This window comes from Panthera tigris, chromosome D4, assembly GCF_018350195.1.
Source record: "Panthera tigris isolate Pti1 chromosome D4, P.tigris_Pti1_mat1.1, whole genome shotgun sequence".
Classification (NCBI taxonomy): domain Eukaryota; kingdom Metazoa; phylum Chordata; class Mammalia; order Carnivora; family Felidae; genus Panthera; species Panthera tigris.
The window spans coordinates 38,242,659-38,265,296 of record NC_056672.1 but is presented as its reverse complement, the minus strand read 5'-3'; the positions used below and the strand labels follow the sequence as shown (position 1 = coordinate 38,265,296).

General features: G+C 38.7%; 1 protein-coding gene and 1 pseudogene across 9 annotated transcripts in view; both read left to right on the top strand.

Annotated features, from left to right (window-relative positions):
- MPDZ (multiple PDZ domain crumbs cell polarity complex component) overlaps positions 1-22,638 on the top strand; it is a 162,082-nt gene that overhangs the window by 94,582 nt on the left and 44,862 nt on the right. For all 9 annotated transcript variants that reach the window (XM_042963855.1, XM_042963861.1, XM_042963858.1 and 6 more), the window contains 3 exons: positions 6,982-7,180; positions 12,998-13,102; positions 16,844-16,936. In XM_042963855.1, coding sequence (XP_042819789.1) covers positions 6,982-7,180; positions 12,998-13,102; positions 16,844-16,936 — 397 coding nt within the window. The remainder of the gene's footprint in view (positions 1-6,981; positions 7,181-12,997; positions 13,103-16,843; positions 16,937-22,638) is intronic.
- Positions 1,347-2,268, top strand: LOC107181213 (annotated as a pseudogene).

The window sequence follows — 22,638 nt, the reverse complement described above, 5'->3', positions numbered from 1 at the left end:
AAAGGGGAGATTTTTATCACATAACTGAGGGATGGGGAAAAATCGGAAGCTGCTAGAGCTGAGGCAGAGTGATGTGAAACATGACTGGTTTCTGTGGCGTGGATGAGGTGGGGTGTGACAGTGGGCAGAGTGAGAATTGAAGCTGAAGAAATGATAGGTGGGCTACAGTTGCTGGAGGGGTTCCTGTGCAGGACACAGGACGTCTGTCCTAACACCCTCCTGCTTTAGGTTCCTACCGGAGGTGGTTGCTAAGGGCAGAAGAGGGGCATGATCTGATTGCGTTTCAAGATCATTCTGGCACAGGCTGGTAGATTATATTGGAAGGAGTTGGGAGACTCTTGTAAGAACCATGGTGTGAGTATACCTGATTTTACAAACTGACCCCTTGGATTGCTTGCCTATTTTTAGTTTCTGAGAGGATGTTGACTTTTGTCAAATATTTTTCTTCATCTGTTGAGACAATCATGTGGATTTTTTGCTTGCTCTATTTTAGTATGTCAGGCTATATCATTTTTTAGCGTCATACAGGATATACAGAATTGACCGTTTGAAATATTTTTAAGTGCGTATTTCTGTAACAATAAGTCCATTCACATAGTTGCACAGCTTGTCACTACCAGCCATCTCCAGTAGTTTTTCATCTTCTCAAATTGAAACTGTGTACTCATTAAATAATAAATACCCATTCTCCCTGTTCCCTGGCACCCATTCCGCTGTCTGTGTCTATATATATATATTGACTGTCCCTAAGAACCTCCTGTAGATGGAATCATACAGTATTTGTCCCTTTGTGACTGGCTTACTTCTCTTAGCATAATGTCTTCAAGACTCATTCATTCAAATCCCATGTCAGAATTTCCTTTATTAGGTTTTTTAGGATTTCCTTCCTTCTTAAGACTAAGTAATAATGCCATTTTATATATAAGTACCACCTTCATTTATTGTTGGACACTTTGACTTTTAAGTTTAGATGTAAGAAATACACTAAGATGATGGAAAAAAAGCAGTGAAAGGGGAACTATCCTTGCGTTCTACCATATCGGGAAATCCCTTTAAAAACATTTTTTTTCACACTTATTTATTTTTGAGGGAGCTAGACAGAACAGGAGTGGGGGATAGGCAGAGAGAGGCAGGGACACAGAATGCAAAGCAGGCTCCAGACTCTGAGCTGTCAGCACAGAGCCCCACGCGGGGCTCGAACCATGGACCACAGGATCATGCATGACCTGAGCCGAAGTCGGACGCTTCACCGACTGAGCCACCCGGGCGTCCCAGGAAATCCCATTAAACCTCAGTTTGACTTTAAAATTAAATCGTAAGAGCTCTTTGCTGCATCTACTGTGAGAATGAAGACCATTGTCAGTAATTAGACCGTCGACAGAGCAGAGAATGTTGACGTCATTCTGAAGAGATGCACCGGTACAGTGAAGGTCCCTGGAGGAACTGTGCGGAAGGACTTCAGTCACATCAATATGGAACTCAGTCTCTTGGAAGGAAAAAGAAGAGGCTCTGAGTTGACAAATGGTGGGGAAATACAAATGAACTGGCTACCATTTGTACTATCTGTAGTCACGTGCAGAACGTGGTCAAGGGCGTTACGCTGGGCTTCTGTTCTAAGATGAGGTCTGTGTATGCTCATTTCCCCTTCAGTGTTGTTATTCAGGAGAAGCCTTCTCCTGTTGAAATCTGAAATTTCTTGGGTGAAAAATACATCCACAGGGTTGGGCGAGGCCGGGTGTTGCTTGTTCAGTATCTCAAACCCAGAAAGATGAGTTAATTCTTGAAGGAAATGACGTTGAATTTGTATCAAACTCAGCTGCTTTGACTCAGCAAGCCGCAACAGCTAAAAACAAGGGTATTGGAAAATTTTGGGATGGCATCTATGTTTCTGAAAAAGGAACAGTCCAGCACGCTGATGAATAAGATCTAAGTCGTTCAGCTACAGAAGCAGCAAGATGCCACATGATTTCTCTGATTTTCCAGCCTTCCTTGTGATATTTTAAAGAGGCAATAAAAGCTGCATTGATTTGGGGCTTTTTCTTAAAGTAAAAGAAAATAAGGTTAAATAAAAGCATAAGGGAGCCGTTTCATTTGCTTTGTGAGACTAAACCACTTACTTGTAAGTGGGAAATTATAGCACCATTAGTTTGCCAACTAATTTGTAATATAAAAGTATAAGTAACTTGTAGTTTTATTTATATGATTTATGTATGCAAAATGTTTTCAGGGCTTTGTTCCTGGATGTTACACTTCCTGGAACCCATTGAGGTTCCTCTAGCATTTTGGGGTTCAACTTCAGTATGCCAAAGAAAGAACATTTATCCATTACCTCATTTGACAGATGTTGGACATTGAGATTTTTATAGCATTTATAGTAAAGAAATGCAAAGGGATCACAAAAAAAGGACTATTTAAAATCTGTGTAAAACACTAAAATAATTAAATCATTCATTTAAGCTTTTAAAAAGTGTTGCCTTTACAATGTAAATTAACAAAAAAGTGTGTTTATGTTCTAGAAAACCTGAATAGAGGCTGGCTTTGTGATGATAGGAGAGTATGCTCTGAAAGGGTCTATCACTGAACACATTTTCTTAGATTCATAGTCTCCCCTTAATTAACTGTATAAGGTTGTTTGCACTTTCAGCCTTCTGGATAATTTGTTTCTTTCTCTAGTGATAACCAAAAGAAATTGTTAATAAATGACAGACTTCCATAAAAGCTGCCACATTCTGTTTGCTTTGATGTCATGAATCACTTCTTTTTTAACTTTGTTAAATTTAAGGGAGAAATGTTATGTTCAGATACATACACATGCACATAATATCTTTAGAAAATCTAATCTTGATGATTTTTGATAAGGTTGTGGTCCATTGGCTAATTACATTGTATTAGGACTTGAAGGTAAAAAGAAAAGGTCAAAAGGTCAGATGTAAGGGAGAAATGTTATATGCTAATACATACACATGCACATAATATTTTTAAAAAAATCTAATCTTGATGGTTTTTGATAAGGTCGTGGTCCATTGGCTAATTACATTGTATTAGAACTTGAAGGTAAAAAGAAAAGGTCAAAAGGTCAGATGGAAAGAAAGGTATTACCTTCTTTTCACTGATTAGGAACAGAAACATAGGCAGACTCAGGAATTTCTCTGAAAAGTATTCAGCAGTTGGAAGGTGGGGCCAGTACTCAAACCTTAGTCTGTCTCTGGTTTTCACGTACCATACGTCACACTTTAGTGCTTGCGTTGCCCAAGGCTACATCAAGATTACTAGAATATGCTTTACTTTAAAGCTGAATTAAGGGGCACCTGGGTGGCTCAGTCAACCTAAGTGTCTGACTTCAGCTCAGGTCATGATCTCATGATCTCCAGGTTTGTGAGTTTGAGCCCCACGTCAGGTTCTATGCTGTCAGCTCAGAGCCTGGAGGCTGCTTCGGATTCTGTGTCTCTCTCTCTGTCTCTCTCTCTCTGCCCTTCCCCCACTCAAGCTCTGTCTTTCTCTGTCTCTCAAAAAATAAATAAATGTTAAAAAAATTAATACATAAAGCTGAGATTTGCATTTAGCGTTTAGAGAGCAATATAGCTTTGGATTGGGCTAGAGATGCCTTTAGAATACATTTTTGTGAGTTTTCTTTTGCTTTTATTTTGTACTTTTTTGGGAACTTTGTGCCAGGCACTTTGAAAGGTACTCCCCATGTTTTTCTCATATAATTCTTTAAACAACTCTAAAAGGAGATATTATTCCCATTTTACAGATGAGTAAAATGAGGCCAAGTGTGATGTTAAGTCAGCGCAAGGCCATACTGATTAGAAGTGGTGAAACTCAGATTTGGAATCAGTTCTCTGGTTCTACAGTGCGTGATTTGGGCTGTTCTATTCTATTTCTTGCAGGAAAAACATTGAGAGATCTTAGAAGTTACAAGCAAAATCTCATTAGTGGATATTATATTATACAGAATTTCTTGAACCCCCCAAATTATCACCTAGTGAAAGGAAAGTATAAGCTGAGCAAATTGGTGCCAACTTCTTGGTTTATGTAGTTAATGTGACTGGGAAACTTTAATAGCTAGTAGCTGGTGGAATCGTGGGTTAAATGTACCATTAAAAGTGAATTCAGAGGTCATATTGACTGTAGCTCATGATGATTTGTCCCATGTCTGTGACTTGCTTTATTTTTTTTTTAATTTCTTTAATGTTTATTTTTGAGAGAGAGAGAAAGAGAGAGAGAGAGAGAGAGAGAGAGACCGAGTGTGAGTGGGGGAGGGGCAGAGAGAGAGGGAGACACAGAGTCCGAAGCAGGCTCCAGGCTCCAAGCTGTCGGCACAGAGCCCGACACGGGCTCAAACCCACAAGCCGTGAGATCATGACCTGAGCCAAAGTCAGATGCTTAACCGACTGAGCCACCCAGGTGACCCAGTGACTTGCTTTATTTATACCAGCACATGGTGGCAGTGAGAACAAGATGATGGGTTAGAGTCCTGGTCTATACCACTGAGCTAAATTTTGTTTTGTACTCTTGCCTTTTAATTTTAATTTTACCATAGTAGTTATTTGGTGGGTCTTGATGGGAGGAAGGCTGGCAGCATCAGGACAAGCTAGAGTACCTATTGAAACATTCCAGACCCACCCTGTTTGCTTGTAAGAAACCCACTAGGGGTGAAACAGTATCCAAACTTGTTGCTTTATGGGAAGCAGGGGTGTTTCCTTGACAACAATACATTTAGAAATCATCAGTGTAAGTCTTAACAATATTTTAAATACATTTGATAATAGTTCATTTCTATCAGAAAACTGTAACTAGATCTCAGATGTCCCATATCCAGGTATGAAATATCAAGTTGGAAACATTATAGTCAGGATTATTCTCAGAAAGGTATTCTCAGAAATCTAGTTTGGTATTATTAAAGTTAATATTTAGGGGCGCCTGGGTGGCTCAGTCGGTTAAGCTTCCAACTTTGGCTCAGGTCATGATCTCGCGGTTCATGAGTTCAAGCCCCGCATCAGGCTCTGTGCTGACAGCTCAGAGCCTGGAGCCTGCTTCAGATTCTGTCTCCCCATGTCCCTCTGCTCCTCCCCCACTTGTGCTCTGTCTCTCAAAAGAAATAAATGTTTAAAAAAATTAAACATAAACATATAGGGGCGCCTGGGTGGCTCAGTCGGTTAAGCTTCCAACTTTGGCTCAGGTCATGATCTCGCAGTTCATGAGTTCAAGCCCCGCGTCAGGCTCTGTGCTGACAGCTCAGAGCCTGGAGCCTGCTTCGGAGTCTGTGTCTCCCTCTCTCTCTGCCCTTCGCCTGCTCTCACTCTGTCTCTCTCAAAAATAAACAAACATCAAAAATTTTTTTAAAAATGTTAGTATTTAGAATTTCTTTATTTTTATATTAAAAACAAAACCTAAAAAGGAATTTGTGACTTCTCTCAAAGCAGGTTTTTGCAAACTACCCTTACAGAGTTGTACCTCTCCTTATATTATTTAATTATATGATCTTGTTTGGAAGGAACTTCTAGCACTTGGTTTTAAGTGAATTTACATTACTTTATGTGAAGTTTTAAACATAATTTCAAAAAGTTTTATATTTTTGGAGAAAGGGTAGGGTGAGAAGGGGATATAAATCCAGAGGGCGTTTGTTGAGAAACCCTTTTGGAGGAAGTGGTGGTGACGAGCAAGAAGGAATTAGCCGTACGGGAGCTTCGGGAAGAAGGTGTGAGGCCAACACTGAAGTGGGGAGAGACTAGGTGTATTTCTGAAGGCAGTCAACATGGCGGGAGGAGACGGAGCCCAGGGCGTGGTGCTGAAGAAGGGCGCGCGTTCAGGAGGGCCAGGCCAGCAGTGCCCTCTGGGTTGCGCCACTTAAGTGTGTTGTAGGTGTGTCCTGCACGACAGGACGCTGGTGAAGGATTGTTAACAAGGGAGTGATGTGATTTGTCTTGTTTGAACGGTCGCTGTGTCTGCTGTGACAAGAGTGCAATGGGAAGACCAGTTGAGAAGCTCTTTCAAAAGGTGGGGCAAGAAGTGCCAGCTTGGCGTGGGGTTGGCCTGGAAGCAGAGAAGGGTGAATGGATTTGCCATACATTTTGGAGACAGCGATGACAGGACGTGGTGAGGGATTAAATACAAGAGCTGAGAGAGAGGGGTAGGAATCGAGAACAACTCCAACATTTCTGCTTTGAGAAATGGAGAGTAGGGTACTGGTGCCATTGTCAAAAATGGGAAGAAATACGGTAAGCGGAAACTTGGAAGTTCAGTTTTGTATATCCTAAGTTTGTGTCTCCTGTTAGCCATCCAGGGAACATGTCGGGACAGCAATTAAATACCCAAATCTGGAGCTCATAGCACTTCAGACTTAGAGATAAAATGGGAAGAGATTAGGATTAAGTCCACATCACTTCAGTTAAACAGACCACTGTACATCAGTCACTGAGGATAAGACTTGAAGAAAAGCTTCTTGGTGTTAGCTATCCTTTTTTTTAATCTCAAGAAATCAGCATAGTACTTGGCACATAGTACGCATGTAGTAAATATATACTGAATGAATAAATGAACTAGAAATAATAATAATAAATAATAGCACGAGTTTCTTAATTTACACAACTCATTTTCCCTTTGTAGTCTTGTTATTTATTCTCTTGTATGTCTAAGAAACGAACTGCTATAAAATTGACTTGTTTCTGTCAAAATATTTTCCTCAGGAGCGTTTTCTATTTCAGGGGCAACACATCAATAACCTGAGTTGTAGTCACTCCACAACGTAGACCTATTTCATCTCTGATATGTCTAACATAGAGTATCATTTTCTGCTATAATTTCACAACCATTTCAAAAAGTAAATTTTGTGTTAACATTTTTTTTCTTTCCTTTTGATTGTGTTTTACTGGATAAAAAAGTTACTCCTATTCTTTTATCTGTGAATCCATAGGGTATATTAAATTCAAGTTGAAATGAATTTGAAGGTCAAGTATCTGTGCTTCCCCTTTACCATAGGGATGACAGTAAGTGCTAATAAAGATGGCTTGGGGATGATCGTTCGAAGTATCATTCACGGAGGTTCCATTAGTCGAGATGGCCGCATTGCCGTTGGGGACTGCATCTTGTCCATTAATGAAGAATCTACTATCAGCTTAACCAATGCCCAAGCACGAGCGATGTTGAGAAGACACTCTCTCATCGGGCCTGACATTAAGTAAGTATCATTCGGACTCCAGTTTGGCTTGGGAAATTCAGGAAGTTCGATTCACGGATCATTTTTTTTTTTTTCAGTATGTACTTCTGTTTAATATGCTAAAATTATCACACGCTTATTAAAAATAAATCACTCAGGAATTTGACTATTCCTGAATAGTTCTTGATTGTAGATATAGTTTCTTTAAGATGATACAATGTTTAAATATTTGAAAAAAATTGCCTGCTGTGTTTAATTTTACTCTAATAATTCTGCAAGAACCTTAGGTCTCCGTGATATGAGCCATCTCTCATAGAACAGGATGTCCACTTAGGATCAGTATAAGGAACTGTGTACTACCTAATTGACCTATGCGAATCCTAGAACTAAGCTAGTTTTTCAGTGGTCGGTCATGGAAAAGACTATATAGAACAGTGTCAGTCTGACCCATAATTCACCCTTTGGTCAACTACCTCGTGATCCAAGAGAATTCACCAATCTGTTGGTATAGTCTGATTGTAGGTCATGTAGGCCATTTTGTCAGGAAGTGCTTAAAACTATCCCATAATCCCATACTGTGCTAAAAGCACATCATATATGTCGCTTGGTTTTTAAGTCACAAAACATTTCTTGAGCGAACATAAAAATCAGTTTATGACTGACACACCTCATCAGTGTAATAGCTTGGCTTTTCTTCTCTCGCATCAACTATTGAATATTTGTATTTAATGTATAAGGGATAAAATAGTAAAATAAGAGCACAGGGAAAGATTGTTTAGCTTACATTGAAGTAACGATTACCAGTATGGGAAACTTTGCTGTATTAATGTTATTTTACTGACTGCATTCTCTATTATTCTTGTGCAAAGTATATACTGCTAGAGCTTTGGTAAGAAAACTGTATTTACAATCTGTTTTTCATTCTGCCATCAGCAAATAGCAGAAAAATATATACTGTCTGAAGTGGATTCTGCTATCTTACACAAAAGAAGTATTATTTTTAGGCAGGATTTCAGTGATGGACTTTTGTAAATCTGCATGCCCTTTTGACTTTTGTAATGGAATGGATCATCTCATCATGTGACAGTTCCTTAATTATCTGAATAATGTGAGTCCAAGAGAATACGTTAAAAATGTCAGTGCCTCTAAGAAAAAAGAGAAACTTTAAGAGCTTTCTTCACCACTTATAGACCAGTGCCCATTCATCTAGCTTCAAAGATGAATGATATAGACCCACATGGAGACCCTTTTTTGCAAGGCTTTTAGCTTACATGGTTTAGATGGAGTATAAAACACACGTGGCCTGGTAACTGATCATTTGATTTATTGTGTGATACGCATGTCTTATGCTCTAGGCACCAATGCGAGTCCCCTGCCCAGTTTTTGGCACTGAGGCCCGGAAACGGTGCCTGTGTCTAGTCTTCCCCCTCAGTTTGAATGTCCCGCAAAACTTACAAAGTGGCCGAAAAATAAGACGATTTTGACACTGTTTTGGCCTAAGTTAGGCATCTAGGCCACTCTAGAAAAGTCTCAGGGTACTTTTTCAAGCTCCCAAAGTCATTTTTTCTCTTTTCCTCGTTTCTGTTGCTACTGTCCTTTGCTTTGTTTGTTCTCCCACCTTCTGATTCAGCACCAGAATGGACCCATTCATGCTGACAGCAGCTTCATGAGGGCCTTGAGGATATCTAAAGAGAGAACCTCATGAATTACTGCTTTAGGATCCCAGGAGTCAGAACATATCGTAAAGAATAAGAAAAGTCCTGCATCTTCCCCTCCTCTGAAGACCAGTCAATCCATTTCTTTCTCACATGGTCAGGTGTGTGGGGATGTACACAGGCAGAAACACGCGAAACACACTGATTTCTTCTCAAGTGTCCTGGTAAGGCTGTGATTCAGATGGGTTTGATTTGACTCACTGGGTAAATGGTAGAACGAAATTAGAATCACATAATCCTTTTTCAGAAAAAGCGTGTTAAATGATCAACACAAATAGCCATTTAGATTGACCAGGGCTGAGCAGCGTGTTCCGTGCGTTTTGTGTGAAGTGTTTTGGCCCCGTCCCCTTCTTATCACTTGCTTTTATGAAGCAAAGGTTTAGAATTACCTTAAAAGCTCTGTGAATAATCCTCCCAAAAAGAAAGTCTAGTCCTTCCACTACTCTGAATGGAACCATAACGTTGCCCCTGGCCAGTTAAGCTTTGCAGTCATTGCTGGATGTAGGCTCCATCCACGTCTCTTCCTCTTTATTTCTGGTTATGAGCCTAGCTTGATGTGGGATAGGAGTGGAGGGAGCGTATTGGGGGGACTTAGAAAATAAGAGGCTCTAAATGGTTCAGTTACATAACTGGCGGGTTTTAGGAAAATCATTGCTTATTGAAGATAATGTACCGAATTTCTTTTTTGCTGTTTACGATAGATAGCTGGGAACTTGGTGTGTGTGCGTTCATGCGTGCCTGGGTAGATAATTTGAGTTTCAAGAGTTCAAGAACAGCCAGTTTAAGTTCCAGGTTTCATTATTTTCTATGGAAAACCAGATGTGAAGCCTCACCAGAATGCACTGTTTCACTTCTCACTCCACCTTGCCAGGAGCTCTTATATTCCTATAATAATAGCCAGGGTTTTGTGCTTAGCAGCAGCTGCTTCTAACATCTGCCAGATAATTACCAAGCTGAATCAGAATTCACCTGCCTTAACCCAAAGTGTGGGATGAATTCCTGATCAAGGAATAAAAGATTGATTGCAGTTATATTTTTCCATGCTTGTTAATAATCACTGCTATAGACACCAGTGAAGAGCAGATGCTTTTCTGGGGGAGGTGTAGATGGGGAGGGAGGTGGAAAGGGGAAAAAAAAAACAACCAGGAGCACCCACTTTTAACTACATATGTATGCATCTCACATTCAGCACAAGACATTGACATTTGTTAACACCATTGTAAAAAGATGCCGCGGCGTATGCTTCACATTCTAGATTTTCTACAGCACCTGCTGATGATCGAGCCCCCTTTTATGTGTGAGTATCGGTGATTCAAAAGCTCATTATGGCTGTGTGTTACAACTTGTCTGTGAAAACCATTTCATGCTTTTATAACTTCCCAGTGCAGGGATACATCCAGATAATAGATTCAGTGTATACATTTTGCACCCCCCCCCCATTTATTTCAGAACATAAATCCCAAAAGAACTATGAGATTGTTACATTTTCACATTGCACTGCTGATTGTGAACTCATTTGAAAATCACATTTTCCAACTACTAAGCTACCAGGCTCTTTGTCAGGGAATGTCTGCATGTGCAGACGCGGTCTCGGGATTAATAGCCGTATCACATTTCGGCGTTCCTAATGCTATTCTTTTTTCTTCCACCCCATTTGTAACCAAAGATTGGTTTACATTTAAGAATTTTTAATACAGCTGTCAAATAAGCTGTTGCGGTGTGTTTATTTTTGGTGCTCTGGCGACTTGGAGGTTTTGTGTGCTGTATGACCAGGCGTGTGTTAGAATTGCTTTGCATGTGCTGTTGCATTGTGGGCCTCTTGTTCTGGTGTCCTCGCTGTCTGTGGGCTAACTACTTATGAAAACTGCCTTCTTTTCCATTTCTCACTGCCATCTAACGTATCAGAAAAATATTTGTGAAACTCCCTGTCCCCTAGCCTTGGTAAAAGAAAAAAACAATTTGGGACGAACACGGAGGAAAATTCATTTTCAGCATTGTTAGGGGTAGAAACCTTTTTTCCTTCTCGAAACATTGAAAAAAAAAATCAATACTTTGAACTGATTATTATTATTTTTGCTATTGTGTTCCAGCTCCCCCCTCAACTCCTGACTTTTATTTATTTATACAAGTCTTTTTATGTGTTTTATCTTTTATTTTTATGTTTTTATTTATATGTTTTACCTGACTTTTATTTATATGTTTTACCTTTACTGAGTCTTCAGAAATAATGCCAGTTTTCTTGAATGGGCTTTTTAGTTTTAGGTTTATCTTTACTTGTCTTCGTGTAAAATAGAGTCAGTCTTCCTGACATAATGTGTTACACATTTTTTACTCATTATTTTTGAAGGGATAAATTCAAGTTTATTATTCCATATATTTTTAACACCATGGAGAAGGTGTTTTTATAGATGAATAAATTAGCTAGAGCCAGAATTAGAATGTGACTCTGTCTCCCAGTGTACTCCTGAACCCTCTCAACTGTGCTGCTTTATTTTTTGATCCTTGCGGTAAAAGTGTCATGAGGAGACTCCCAAGGGTCCACGGAGTCGGCCAGAGCGATCAGGTGCGACCAGGCTAGCTGATGCCCTGGTACAGCACTGCGCTGCATTTGTTTTATGCTTCTCGGGTTACAACAGCCTCATAAAAAGTGACGTCCTTTTCGTGATTGAGGATATAGGGATTTGGTCGTGGTGATTTACCCTCCCATTACACTCTTGATGAGCAACAGAGCTGTGTCTTCTGACTCCAAATTTAAGTGACCTCACAAGAGTGAATGCTTTTTATGGGATAACCAATATGTCTGGAATTACATATCCTCCTCACTCAGTAAATTATGCCAGTGGTATAATTCTTATTTTATTATGGCATAAAAGACAGTCCTTTTATCCTTGTCCTCCATTGCTAAGGTTTTATGTACTTATTGTCTTCATGGGTAAGTTATGGATAGCTGGCTTAATAGTCTTCATGATTTTTATATTGTGCAATTTTGATACATACTTCTTCTTTTAGTTGCACAAGGTGCTGAACCAACTTCAAATTGAGTGTTTCTCTTACCTAACTGTTCCTTAATTTGAAGATCTCGGGACCACCTCCTTGAACAATCAGTTCTGTAGCCTTGTATCAATCAGTTCTGTAGCCTTATAGGGCAGCAGTAAACTTGAACTTCTAAATATCAGTTTCTAAACATTATAGCTGTAGTCAGCATCTTGCTTCATGCCCTCCATATTGTAGGCATTCAGCCAGTATTTGTTGAATTAGTAAGTGACCATTCAAGGGCAAATATCAGGCTTTTCTCTAAAACCAAAATAGCTTATTAGGGAGTTGCTCCAAATTAGGAAGAGAATCTTCCCATAAACTTGTGATAGTTTAACTTCAGACTTTCGGGTTCATAACTTAATAGAGCTAACATATAATTATTATAATGCTTATCAGTGCCTAAAATTAATTATATATTATGGATGAATATAAAATAATTTGGGGTAAGTAGTGTTTTAGTAGAGCATGCCTGATTTTTGTCTGCTAAGGAACCCAGAAATCTTTGGATGAAATCAGTGTTATTGCTGCTTGTTATGTTTCTAAGGATTAGTAGATCTTTCTAAAAATTGCTGTTACTCTTCTCATTCAGAAATGAAAATAACGCTGCTTTCCTCCCTCACATAATTATTAGTAAGCATATAGTTTATCAGCATTTTAAAGTTTAATTGTCGCTTGACATTTAAAGTAAAAAAAAAAAAAAAAAGAAACTTTAGGTGCAGCTGGGTAGCTCAGTCAGTTAATCGTTCAACTCTTGATTTCGGCTCAGGCTCAGGTTATGGTCTCCTATCCTGAGATCGAGCCCCACTGAGTGTGGAACCTACATGAGATGCTCTCTCTCTTCCTCTGTCTCTCTCTCTCTCTTTCTCTCTCTAAAAAAAAAAATGTAAACCTTAACCTGTTATTTTTGCTTATAGGATGCTTTATCTTTTCCAAGTTTGGATTCTCTGCTGAATAAGCTGTTAAATGAAAAACTGAAAAAATAGGGATGAAGGGACAATATAATTTTATTTCTATATTTCAGAAACTTTGCCTGTTAGGCAAAAAACTTTGCTTCCTTTTTTTCCCCCTGGATTGTGTTCTGTTTCAGAATTACTTATGTGCCTGCAGAACATTTGGAAGAGTTCAAAATAAATTTGGGGCAACAATCTGGAGGAATAATGGCACTGGATATATTTTCTTCATATACTGGCAGGTGAGTGAAGCTGTAAGTTGGCTGCAATGAGTGACTGATACAGAAAGCTAGAAAGACTTTAGGAGCCAGAGTCAGGGAGGACTAACAATGAAAAAGAATGGATTCCTTTTCTCTCTTCTAAGATTTTAAAAATACTCAGCCCCCATTACTTGAGAAATTATCATATAGTGTGGAAAATACATGACAGTTCAAATCAAGAAATTAAAATCCTCTTTAGTTGTACCACTCAGTATGGTACTTTTAACAGACTGGGTTTTGGGAATTTACCCCAGATTTCAGTATTATTTCATTGATTCCCTGGAGCCTACAGTTCGTATGGTATTGTATCATGGTTTTTCCTCTTTCATAAATGTTTTCAAACACATTCAGAAATTATACTTAGTTTTTTATTAACATACATACCAATTCAGAAACATTTTTAATGATTATTTCTTACTCTTTTGGAGTGTTGTGAACTGAACATCTTTGTATATATGCATGTTAGGCGACAGTGTATGGCTTTTTGAAGGCTTTTGACACATAATTTATTAAGAACCTTTAACACAGAGAAAGGTTTTCTTATCTCCCCTAAGAATGTCAGAAAGTAAATTTTGCTGCTGCTGCTGACTGAGTTCAACACAGGAAGAGAAATGTTGTCAAATTGCTTTTCCATGAAGAATGAACCATTTTACACTCTCAACCCCAGGCCTGTTTTTTTCAGTTGCATTAACAACTGAGTGCCAGATTTCCCTTTAAGCATGGCAGAGAAGTGATGGCTCTGCAAACATTCTGGAGTGTTCTCACAAGAGTTCTGCCATTCCATAGAGGATGTCAGAACATCCTGGAACACCCAGGTGTCCAGTGACTGTGCAGGTATCTTGATACAGCATCACGGTTTCCTTTGCGAAGTGCTCATGACTGGAGTAATACAGGAAGCATTAGGGAAGGGAAAGGTATTTTATGAGCTAATAAGGAGGCGGAATGTCATAGGCCTTGGGGCCTCATGAATTTTATGGGAAAAGGAGTATTCACTCCACCCTGTGCACAGTTCAGCCATACCCCTCTCTAGAATTTGTCTCATGGTTAATGGCATTAATTGATTATAGCTTCCTGTCAAAATGGTAAAGCAATAATTCCAGTATCCCCCTAAAATATTATTTCGAATAGTTTAAAGACTATGCCAAGGTAACATCATATTCCTATTAAGTTCTGAGGCCTTACAAGCTCTCAAAAGTCATTAGAGAAACAGCCACTTTCAGCACTGTGTGCTCCCTCCCAGCACATTGACCTGGATTGTCCAGTGCTGTGACTACCTGCTTCATTGCAGAGAAAGTATATTTGCTGTTAGTACAAGGGCCCTCAAAACAAAACAGCCTGCATTTTGTAGAAAAGGAATCTGCACCAGAGAGGATAAGCAATTTGTCCAAGTTCCGTAGCTACTAATTGGCAGAGCCAAGATTAGAATATAAACAGTCAGGCCCTATGTTCTTAACCTTTGTACTCAAAGAGAGAATTGCACAAGCCCAGTATAAAAATATGGGACAGTATAGCATGGAGGTTAGAGCTCAGGTTTTATAATAAGATGGCCTCAGTTCATACCTTACCTCTGTTACTTTACTGTGTGACCTTGTGCCAATTTCTCAAATCTGAATGCAGATGTACAAAGAGTTGTTATACTTGATAGAAATGTCATTGGTAGTGGCCAAACACAGGTGCAAAGAAGTCTAATTCATTCTTAGCCAAATGAGTTCAGGAGAAGAGAACTGGTCCCTTCTGTTCTCTGGAGCACACGGCACTTGATTCCTGTAAACCACATTCTAAGATGGATAAGGAATGAATGAACAGCACATTTATAGGAGCTTATCTGGGTTGATTAAAGGATTCTAGGATTATAGAATCATTTGAAGAAAATGGAGTTTTTGTATCAGAGGATTCGGGATATTAGTCTTACAGCTAAAAAGGTAGGAACATGAGGTTAGTGTATTTGAGAGGGTGTCTGTGTAGCTCCCTGAGCTTGGGCTTGATGGGTAAGAACTTCTCTCATCCCCATGGCTGTCACTGAATATTTCAGGAACTCATTTTAAGTTCTCATTATTGTCTGTGTTCCATACCGGCTTCTCTGCCATTTTCCCTCCAGCTGTATTTCCTGAGGGTTAGCCTAGTTTTCACCTGTCTACCCTGTATCTTCAGGAGTACGGTTTCCCTCAGTCTCTCTAGTCCTCAGTCTGCTCCTCAACATCCTTCTTAAATCCCCTTTTTGGACCCATTCCCATCAGTCTTGTCCCACTGTCACGCTTAGGCTCCTGGGTCCCAGCCTCATTCAGAACCTTGTTACCTCAATTTGCACAGGAAGGGAATTCAAACATATGACAATGGGTAGGACAGATAGGCAGAATTCCTCTTCACATGAAACCAAAAATCTAACATTTAGGTCAAAGGAAGAATGAGACATTCAAGGAGAGCCTGGACAGTTGCTTTCCAAAGATGTTGTGAAACACATTCAAACACAGATGGATTATTGGGTTTGGGTTACATGACTTCTGATCTCAGAGTCTAAAGTTTATACAATTTGACAGAGTTGAGTATTCATATCACTGGAGAATAGACATAACTTGAGCATACACTTTCTTTAGATTATTCAGCTTCTATAAAAGTCAACTGGAAACATTTATTAAATTAGAATTTTTACAGCCTTCTCTGCTTTCAAAAGAATGTGTCCACGTATGTCTTTAGAAATCCGATTTTTGCTAACAGTGTAAGGACACACTATAATCGATTTAATCATTCTCTCTTGCTCTTACAATGTATTGATGCAGAGTATACCTTTTGAAAAACAAAGTATGTATCAATATGGTTTTATTTACAGTTTAATTTAAAATTAGTTAACAGACTGAACACATTTTTTTTTACGTGCCTGGCATTTGGCAAAATCTGAATTCCTAAAGAAGTTGAAAAGTGGCCTTGAATACAGGTACATTGTACACTGCTTTCTGTGAGGAGTATTCTATGCATGACCCCTCTGGGTGGGCTGAAGCTGGACCTAAAGCATCTTCTGTCTTCCTTGAAGGGAAAGCTTTGGTCTGTCCTTAGGAGGCGGAGATGCTAATTTTCTGTCTTGTGGATAAGTTCTTTCAAGAACGGAATCAATCAGGGCCATACAAGTTTATAACCCACATGGTGCTTCTATCTCTTATACGTTTAGTTTAAGAAATATTTGTTGAGGGGCGCCTGGGTGACTCAGTCAGTTAAGCGTCCGACTTCAGCTCAGGTCATGATCTCACAGTCTGTGGGTTTGAGCCCCGCATCAGGCTCTGTGCTGACAGACGGGAGCCTAGAGCTGGCTTCAGATTCTGTGTCTCCCTCTCTCTCTGCCCCTCCCCCACTCCCCCCCCCCCAAAAATAAATAAACATGAAAAAAATTTTTAAAAAGAGAAATACTTGTTGAATGTTTTTCTTTAAAGTTCTTGCATTTATCCCTTTCTTGTTCCTTTCCCATATTTCCTTGGGAAAGAAACAGACTAGCTAAGAATCTTAGTGTTCATCTTATATCTCCAGACTAAGTTGTGGTAGATTGATTCTAATATAAGGTTTTCATTTTGTTTCATTAGGTTTTTCTTTTCCCCTTAATGTAAAATTGGCCAAGTATGTAAAAATATAAGGTAGCTCTGCATTTTTAGCCAAATAAATAATATGGTATATATAAGACAAACTTGCATAGTTTTACTAGGATTTTGGAGTACTCACTATGTAAATTTTTAACAGAGACATTCCAGAACTACCAGAGCGAGAAGAAGGAGAGGGAGAAGAAAGTGAGCTTCAAAATGCAGCATACAGTAATTGGAATCAGCCCAGACGGTAAGGACTATTTCTGTCTTCTGCCTACTCAGTGTTTAAAGATAGGGAGGTGTGGTTTCAAGTACTGGATTACAACTTGCTGCTGTGACATCAAGCAAGGTGTTTTAATATCCCTTACCGTCCGTTTCTTCATGTGTGCAGTGGAGAAGATAACGTGTTACTCCACGGGGTTGAAACTAACATGTATACAAAGGTTTGGCACGTAGTAGGGGTAAAATGTGGTTGACTAGAGAAAATTATGCACAGGTAGATAGAATGCATAATATTTTCTATAGAGTTTGATCTTAGGTATACCACCAAATGTTAATTTAAATTTTCTCTAGCATTTATAGCATATATATTCAAAACATGTGTGTGTGTGTGTGCGCGCTCGCGTGTGTAAGCATCTTGTTATCACAGGCTGTAGTTATTTTAACCCATGCTCTATCTGGAGCCAATTTCATATATAGAAAAGATAACTTTCCTAAATATGTTCCTATATATCCCTATGCATCACTAAGGCATATTTTTGTATTCATGCTGAGTAAAATCAAATTCAGTTTCATAGGAATTTATTGAGCTCTGATTATGGATGCACATGTTTTTGTGAATAACAGGGAAGTATAAGACAGAAATCCTACCTTCAAGGAAGTATAATATACTTGGATAGACAAGATATAGAGACACACAAAATACTGAAGGAAAAAAATGTAAGGTATTTTGCATTAAGTATAAAATAGAAGTAGTCACTGGATTGTCCTATAAACAGATCTACAAGTGACCATCATAATGGTTTCTTGCACTTATTTAGTAAACACTTAATATTTATTCTACAATGAATAAATAAAATACTGTGAAGAGAAAAATTTCTACTATTCAGGGATGTAATACAGTTTGATGATTTCCTTGCTTACATTTAAACATTTCTGGTTGAGTCATATTCAAAATGTAGAAAACATTTTATATTGCTTTCACAAAAATCAGTAAGCATTTCTAGCCATTTAAAATGACTTTTTGAGAGGCTCCTGGGTGGCTCAGTTGGTTAAGCATCCAATTTCAGTTCAGGTCATGATCTCATGGTTCATGGGTTTGAGCCCCGCCTCAGGCTCTGTCCTGACAGCTGGGGGCCTGGAGCCTGCTTCGGATTCTGTGTCTCCCCCTCTCTCTGCCCCTCCCCCTTCATGCTCTGTCTCTGTCTCTCTCTCTGTCTCTTTCTCTCTCTCTCTGTCTCAAAAATAAACACTAAAAAAAAATAAAATAACTTTTTGATTGGAATTCTTGTAAAGCTATTTAGGCTGCTTAAAGAAATCAAGGTCTTTCTGAATCATTCTCACACTCAGACCAAAATATAAATGCTAGATCTGTGGCAGAAAATAGATTATGGTGTTTCTTGTTTATATGAAGATAAAGGCAAAAGTAAGTTAGATGAAATTATTTTGTAGCTGGTGATCCTAGTGATAAACTTGAATTTTGTTGGAGGACAGAAATCACAAGTCTAATTTTAAGATAGATTTATCAGCTTTTAATAACATTGTTGGAGAAAAAGTAGATTTTAGGAGACAATATGCAAAAAGTTTGGAGTCCCTAAGAGCCATGTTAGAATTCTAAGTTTGACACTTTTTAAGATAAATTTCTTAATCTCTGCTAGGTTTGTTTCTTCATCTGTAAAATGAGGTTAATAATCACATCTTTTAGATTTGGAGAATTCAGTGTGATAATGCACGTAAAATTTTTAGCACAGTGCCTTGTGCAGAATAAGCAGTCAGTGGTTGGCCTGGTCAGTAATCACCGCCATGACTAATAACTAAGCAAATAAAAAATGTTGAACACAGGAATCATCTGATATTTTATTATGAGAAAGAATTGGGTGTAACTTCGGAAGTGGAAGATTTTTATACTTCTAGCCTGAGTTTTAGTCTTCACATCTCTAAAGGTGATAGCTACTTTACAGAGAGAATATGTTTGGAGCTTCCAGAAATCTTAAACAAGGTACCCTGTGCTAAGGCATTTTTTGGGAACAGTTCACAGAATAGCATGAGGAAGCTTGTCGAACTAACCAGAGCTTTTAGTAAACGAGGAGCAAGTGTCATGAATATGCATTACAACACGGGAAATATGATGGGACATTCATTTATGCAGTTTAAAGAAGTTTACTTTGTGTGGCAATAGAGGATATTTGTTAGCAAAGTATAAATTTTAAGAATGCAAATAAGCTGTTACTCTTATTTTGCATGTGATTTTCATGTACAGAATTGGTATCATACTCTATGTGCCGTTTTCTTGCTTGCTTATTTTCTCTCAATCCAGTGATTTGGAGATCCATCATGTTGATACTCAATTCATTCAGTTTAGTTGTTGCAGTGCATTTCAGCACATGAATACACCACCATTTATTCCCAGATTGCTACTTGAGTAGTTAACATTTATCCACAACTACAATAATTGTGTGCCATAAATATAGCTATTTCCTTACACATATGTGTGAGGATTTATCTAGGTATGTTTCCAAAAGAGGAATTGCTGGCTCATAGATTTAAATGTATTATTTATTTTATTAGAAGTTGTCAAATTGCTTTTTAAGGTGGCTGTACCAACTTTTAAATCAGGCAGTTCTAACATATGAGAGTTTCCTTCTCCCCATGTCCTTGTGACCACATCATAGGATCATTTAAAAAACACGTTTTTTTTTTGTCAATCTGATGGTTAGAAAATGGTATCTTGTGTTAATAAGCAGCGTATAGGTATAATAGGAGTAAGGTGGTGGGGTACATATTTTCTCATCTGTCATCTGGATTGAATTTTATATCTTGCTTACCTTGCTGCAGTAATCATAATCTCAATCTTCATAATAAGAGTAGTAAAAGATTTATTGATTGCTTGCTCTGTGCCAAAGCTTTATTTTGCACCTTGCATACCTTCATTAATCTGGTCCTCACAGTAATTGACATAGAGAGACTTACTGGATCCATTTCCCGGCTGAGGAAGGGTAAAAGAGAGACTAAATAAGTTGCAGAGGGTCACACAATTGTTAAGGAGCAAAAAATTGGGACTTGAAAAGAGGGAGTCGGTTCAGAGCTCAGGCAGCCTGGCCTCGGAGCTCTTTTACCTTTGCTTTTCTGAATTTCATTCTCCACAAACCTGTGTATTGGTCTCAAGGAAGGCTGCCATTATTCCGTTCAACTGAGTCTGAACATGTTCTATAACATTTTTCTTTCACACATCTCCTTTTTTCTGTCCACGGCATGTTTTACCGTGTCCTGTTCAGTGAATAACGAGTCTGGTTCCTTGCTCTGGTCATTCGGCAGCTCGGTCCTTGTTATCTTCCCCAGTGTTTTAAGGAGTTACAGCCTTTCTCCTGGCAAATATGTCGTATTTGAAAACACTTTACTATCTGCCAGACCCTATGTAGACATACAGTGCTATTTTCCAAAGGTTGTTTAACTTCTCTGAGCCTCTTCCCTTTGTAAAATGAATGAAAGTAAACAGACTCATCTAGAGAATTATGCTGAGCACATGATAAGCTCTTAATAAGTGTTTCCTGCTGCTATTTTTATTGTTTGAGAAATTATAAGAATCGGTCTCCCCAATTCACACTAACTACAAAGAACCCTAGGAGACATTTTCTTTCTTTGCTTTATTTTTTTCCTTTTTAAGAGAAGGGTTAAGGAGTCCTACATACGTATTCTGAATTCTTAAATGTCTCCCTACAAATGGCTAAATTTACTGACATCTTTACTTTGCCATTTTATCTTAGGAATTGCTTTAAGAAACAAGAAAGTTTTGGTTCTTGTCTTTCACAGAATTCCCACAGTGAAAGAATATGAGGACTAGGATTTTAACCAGTTTAAACTATTTATACAAATATTATTAAGATTCAGGAACCTGATAACATCCTTTCGAACTAAATAGTTAGGTCTCTAGGATTATAGATTTCTAATAAAAAAAAAATGCTGACTTCATCTGCCTTCATCTGGCCAGGGGCTGTCCTCTCCCTCCACCCATGGTACTCCTTTATACCCAGCCTTTTCTTACTGGGACCTCCCTCACTACACAGGAGTCCACACTCCAATCTTTCCTGTCCTCTGGACACTCCTCAAAGCTCCTCAAATTGAGGCCATGTTTGGACCATGCTTTGTTTTCCTATTTAATGCCCAACGTTGTCTCCCATCCTGTAGCCCGGAGCAGACTGCATTATCTCAGAGCTCTCTGCTAGGTTTCTCTGCTTTTTTTCCAACACCCTGAGCTGCTTGTTCCTCCTCCCAGCCAGACACCTACCTCACTGCAAATCACCTTGTTCTTATCTCCCAGCCTTTTCTTAAGACATAAATTTAGTGCATTCATAGCTCTTAGAGCTATATGCAGTCACTAAATAGGAGTTCCTGTGTTTATTATAGGGGTAGGGGAAGTGCACTCAAGCAGGGGAGGTGGCAAGCACCAAGGCCCCAGAGCAGAGAGCATGCCTGACCTACTTAAGGAACAACAAGAAGATGCTGGGGTAGCTGGAGTATAGAGAGGAAAGCAGAATTGTGGGAGAGGAATTTAGGGCGGCGGTGTGGGATCAAATCACGTAGGATATTGTCAGCCACTGCTTTTCATGCCCGGACTGCTAGGTACCAGGTCTACCTTGGCAAGGAGGATTTCTACAGAGACAAGCTTCTGACATGGAGTGTGCAGGAATGTTCTTTTCCTTGATTTGATTGCCAAGTGTAGAAGCTACCATCTGTTCAGGGGTAGCTGAATTTCTTGGTTTCTTAATGTCTGCAGTATTAGAGCTCCTGGAAAATGGTACTTTTACATTGGTCTGCGTCCCAGCCAGGAGTGTGAGTCCAGCATTTGCTTGTAACAAATCAGCTTCAGAATGGCATTAGTGTTTATCAGACCCTATAAAACATATAATTGAGAAAGTGTTTAATAAAATGATTTTGTTTCACTACCGGTAAAACCTTAAATTGGCAAAATTTCATAAATTGGCAAAAATTAACTTACATTACATTACATTGAGTTTTTAAAATTACATTACATTAACTTACATTACATTGAGTTTTTAAAAATTTTGTTACAATTTTTGACCATATGAACCATTTTTTAAGAGTGCAAATCACTGGCATTAAGAACATTCCCATTGCTGCATAGCCATCACTACCATCTATCTCCAGAACTTAAATCGTCTTACAAAACTGAAAATGTGTACCTGTTAAATAATAACTCCCCATTTCTGCCTACCCCCATTTGCTAGCAATCACCATTCTTCTTTCTTTTCCCCCAGTCTTACTGAGAATTGAACATACATCACTGTATAAGTTTAAGGCAAATAGCATGATGGCTTGATTTTATATGTGTCCTCGAAAGATTATCACAATAGGTTTCAAGCCTTACGTTTAAGTCCTTGATCCATTTCAAGTTAATTTTTGTGTGTGGTATAAAATACGAATCCCTTTCAATTCTTTTACATGTAAATATTCCATTATCCTGGCACCATTTATTGAAGAGACTTTCTTTTCTCCATTGAGTATTCTTGCCTCCCTTGTCAAATATTAGTTGACCTTATTATATATTCTTGTGTTTATTTCTGGGCTCTTGATTCTGTTTCACTGGTCTATGTGACTGTTTTTATGCCAGAACTATACTGTTTTGAATGACTGTAACTTTATAAGTACAGCTTGAAATCAGGAAGTGTGATGCCTCCTGCTTTGTTCTTTTTTCCTCAGGCTTTCATTGACTAT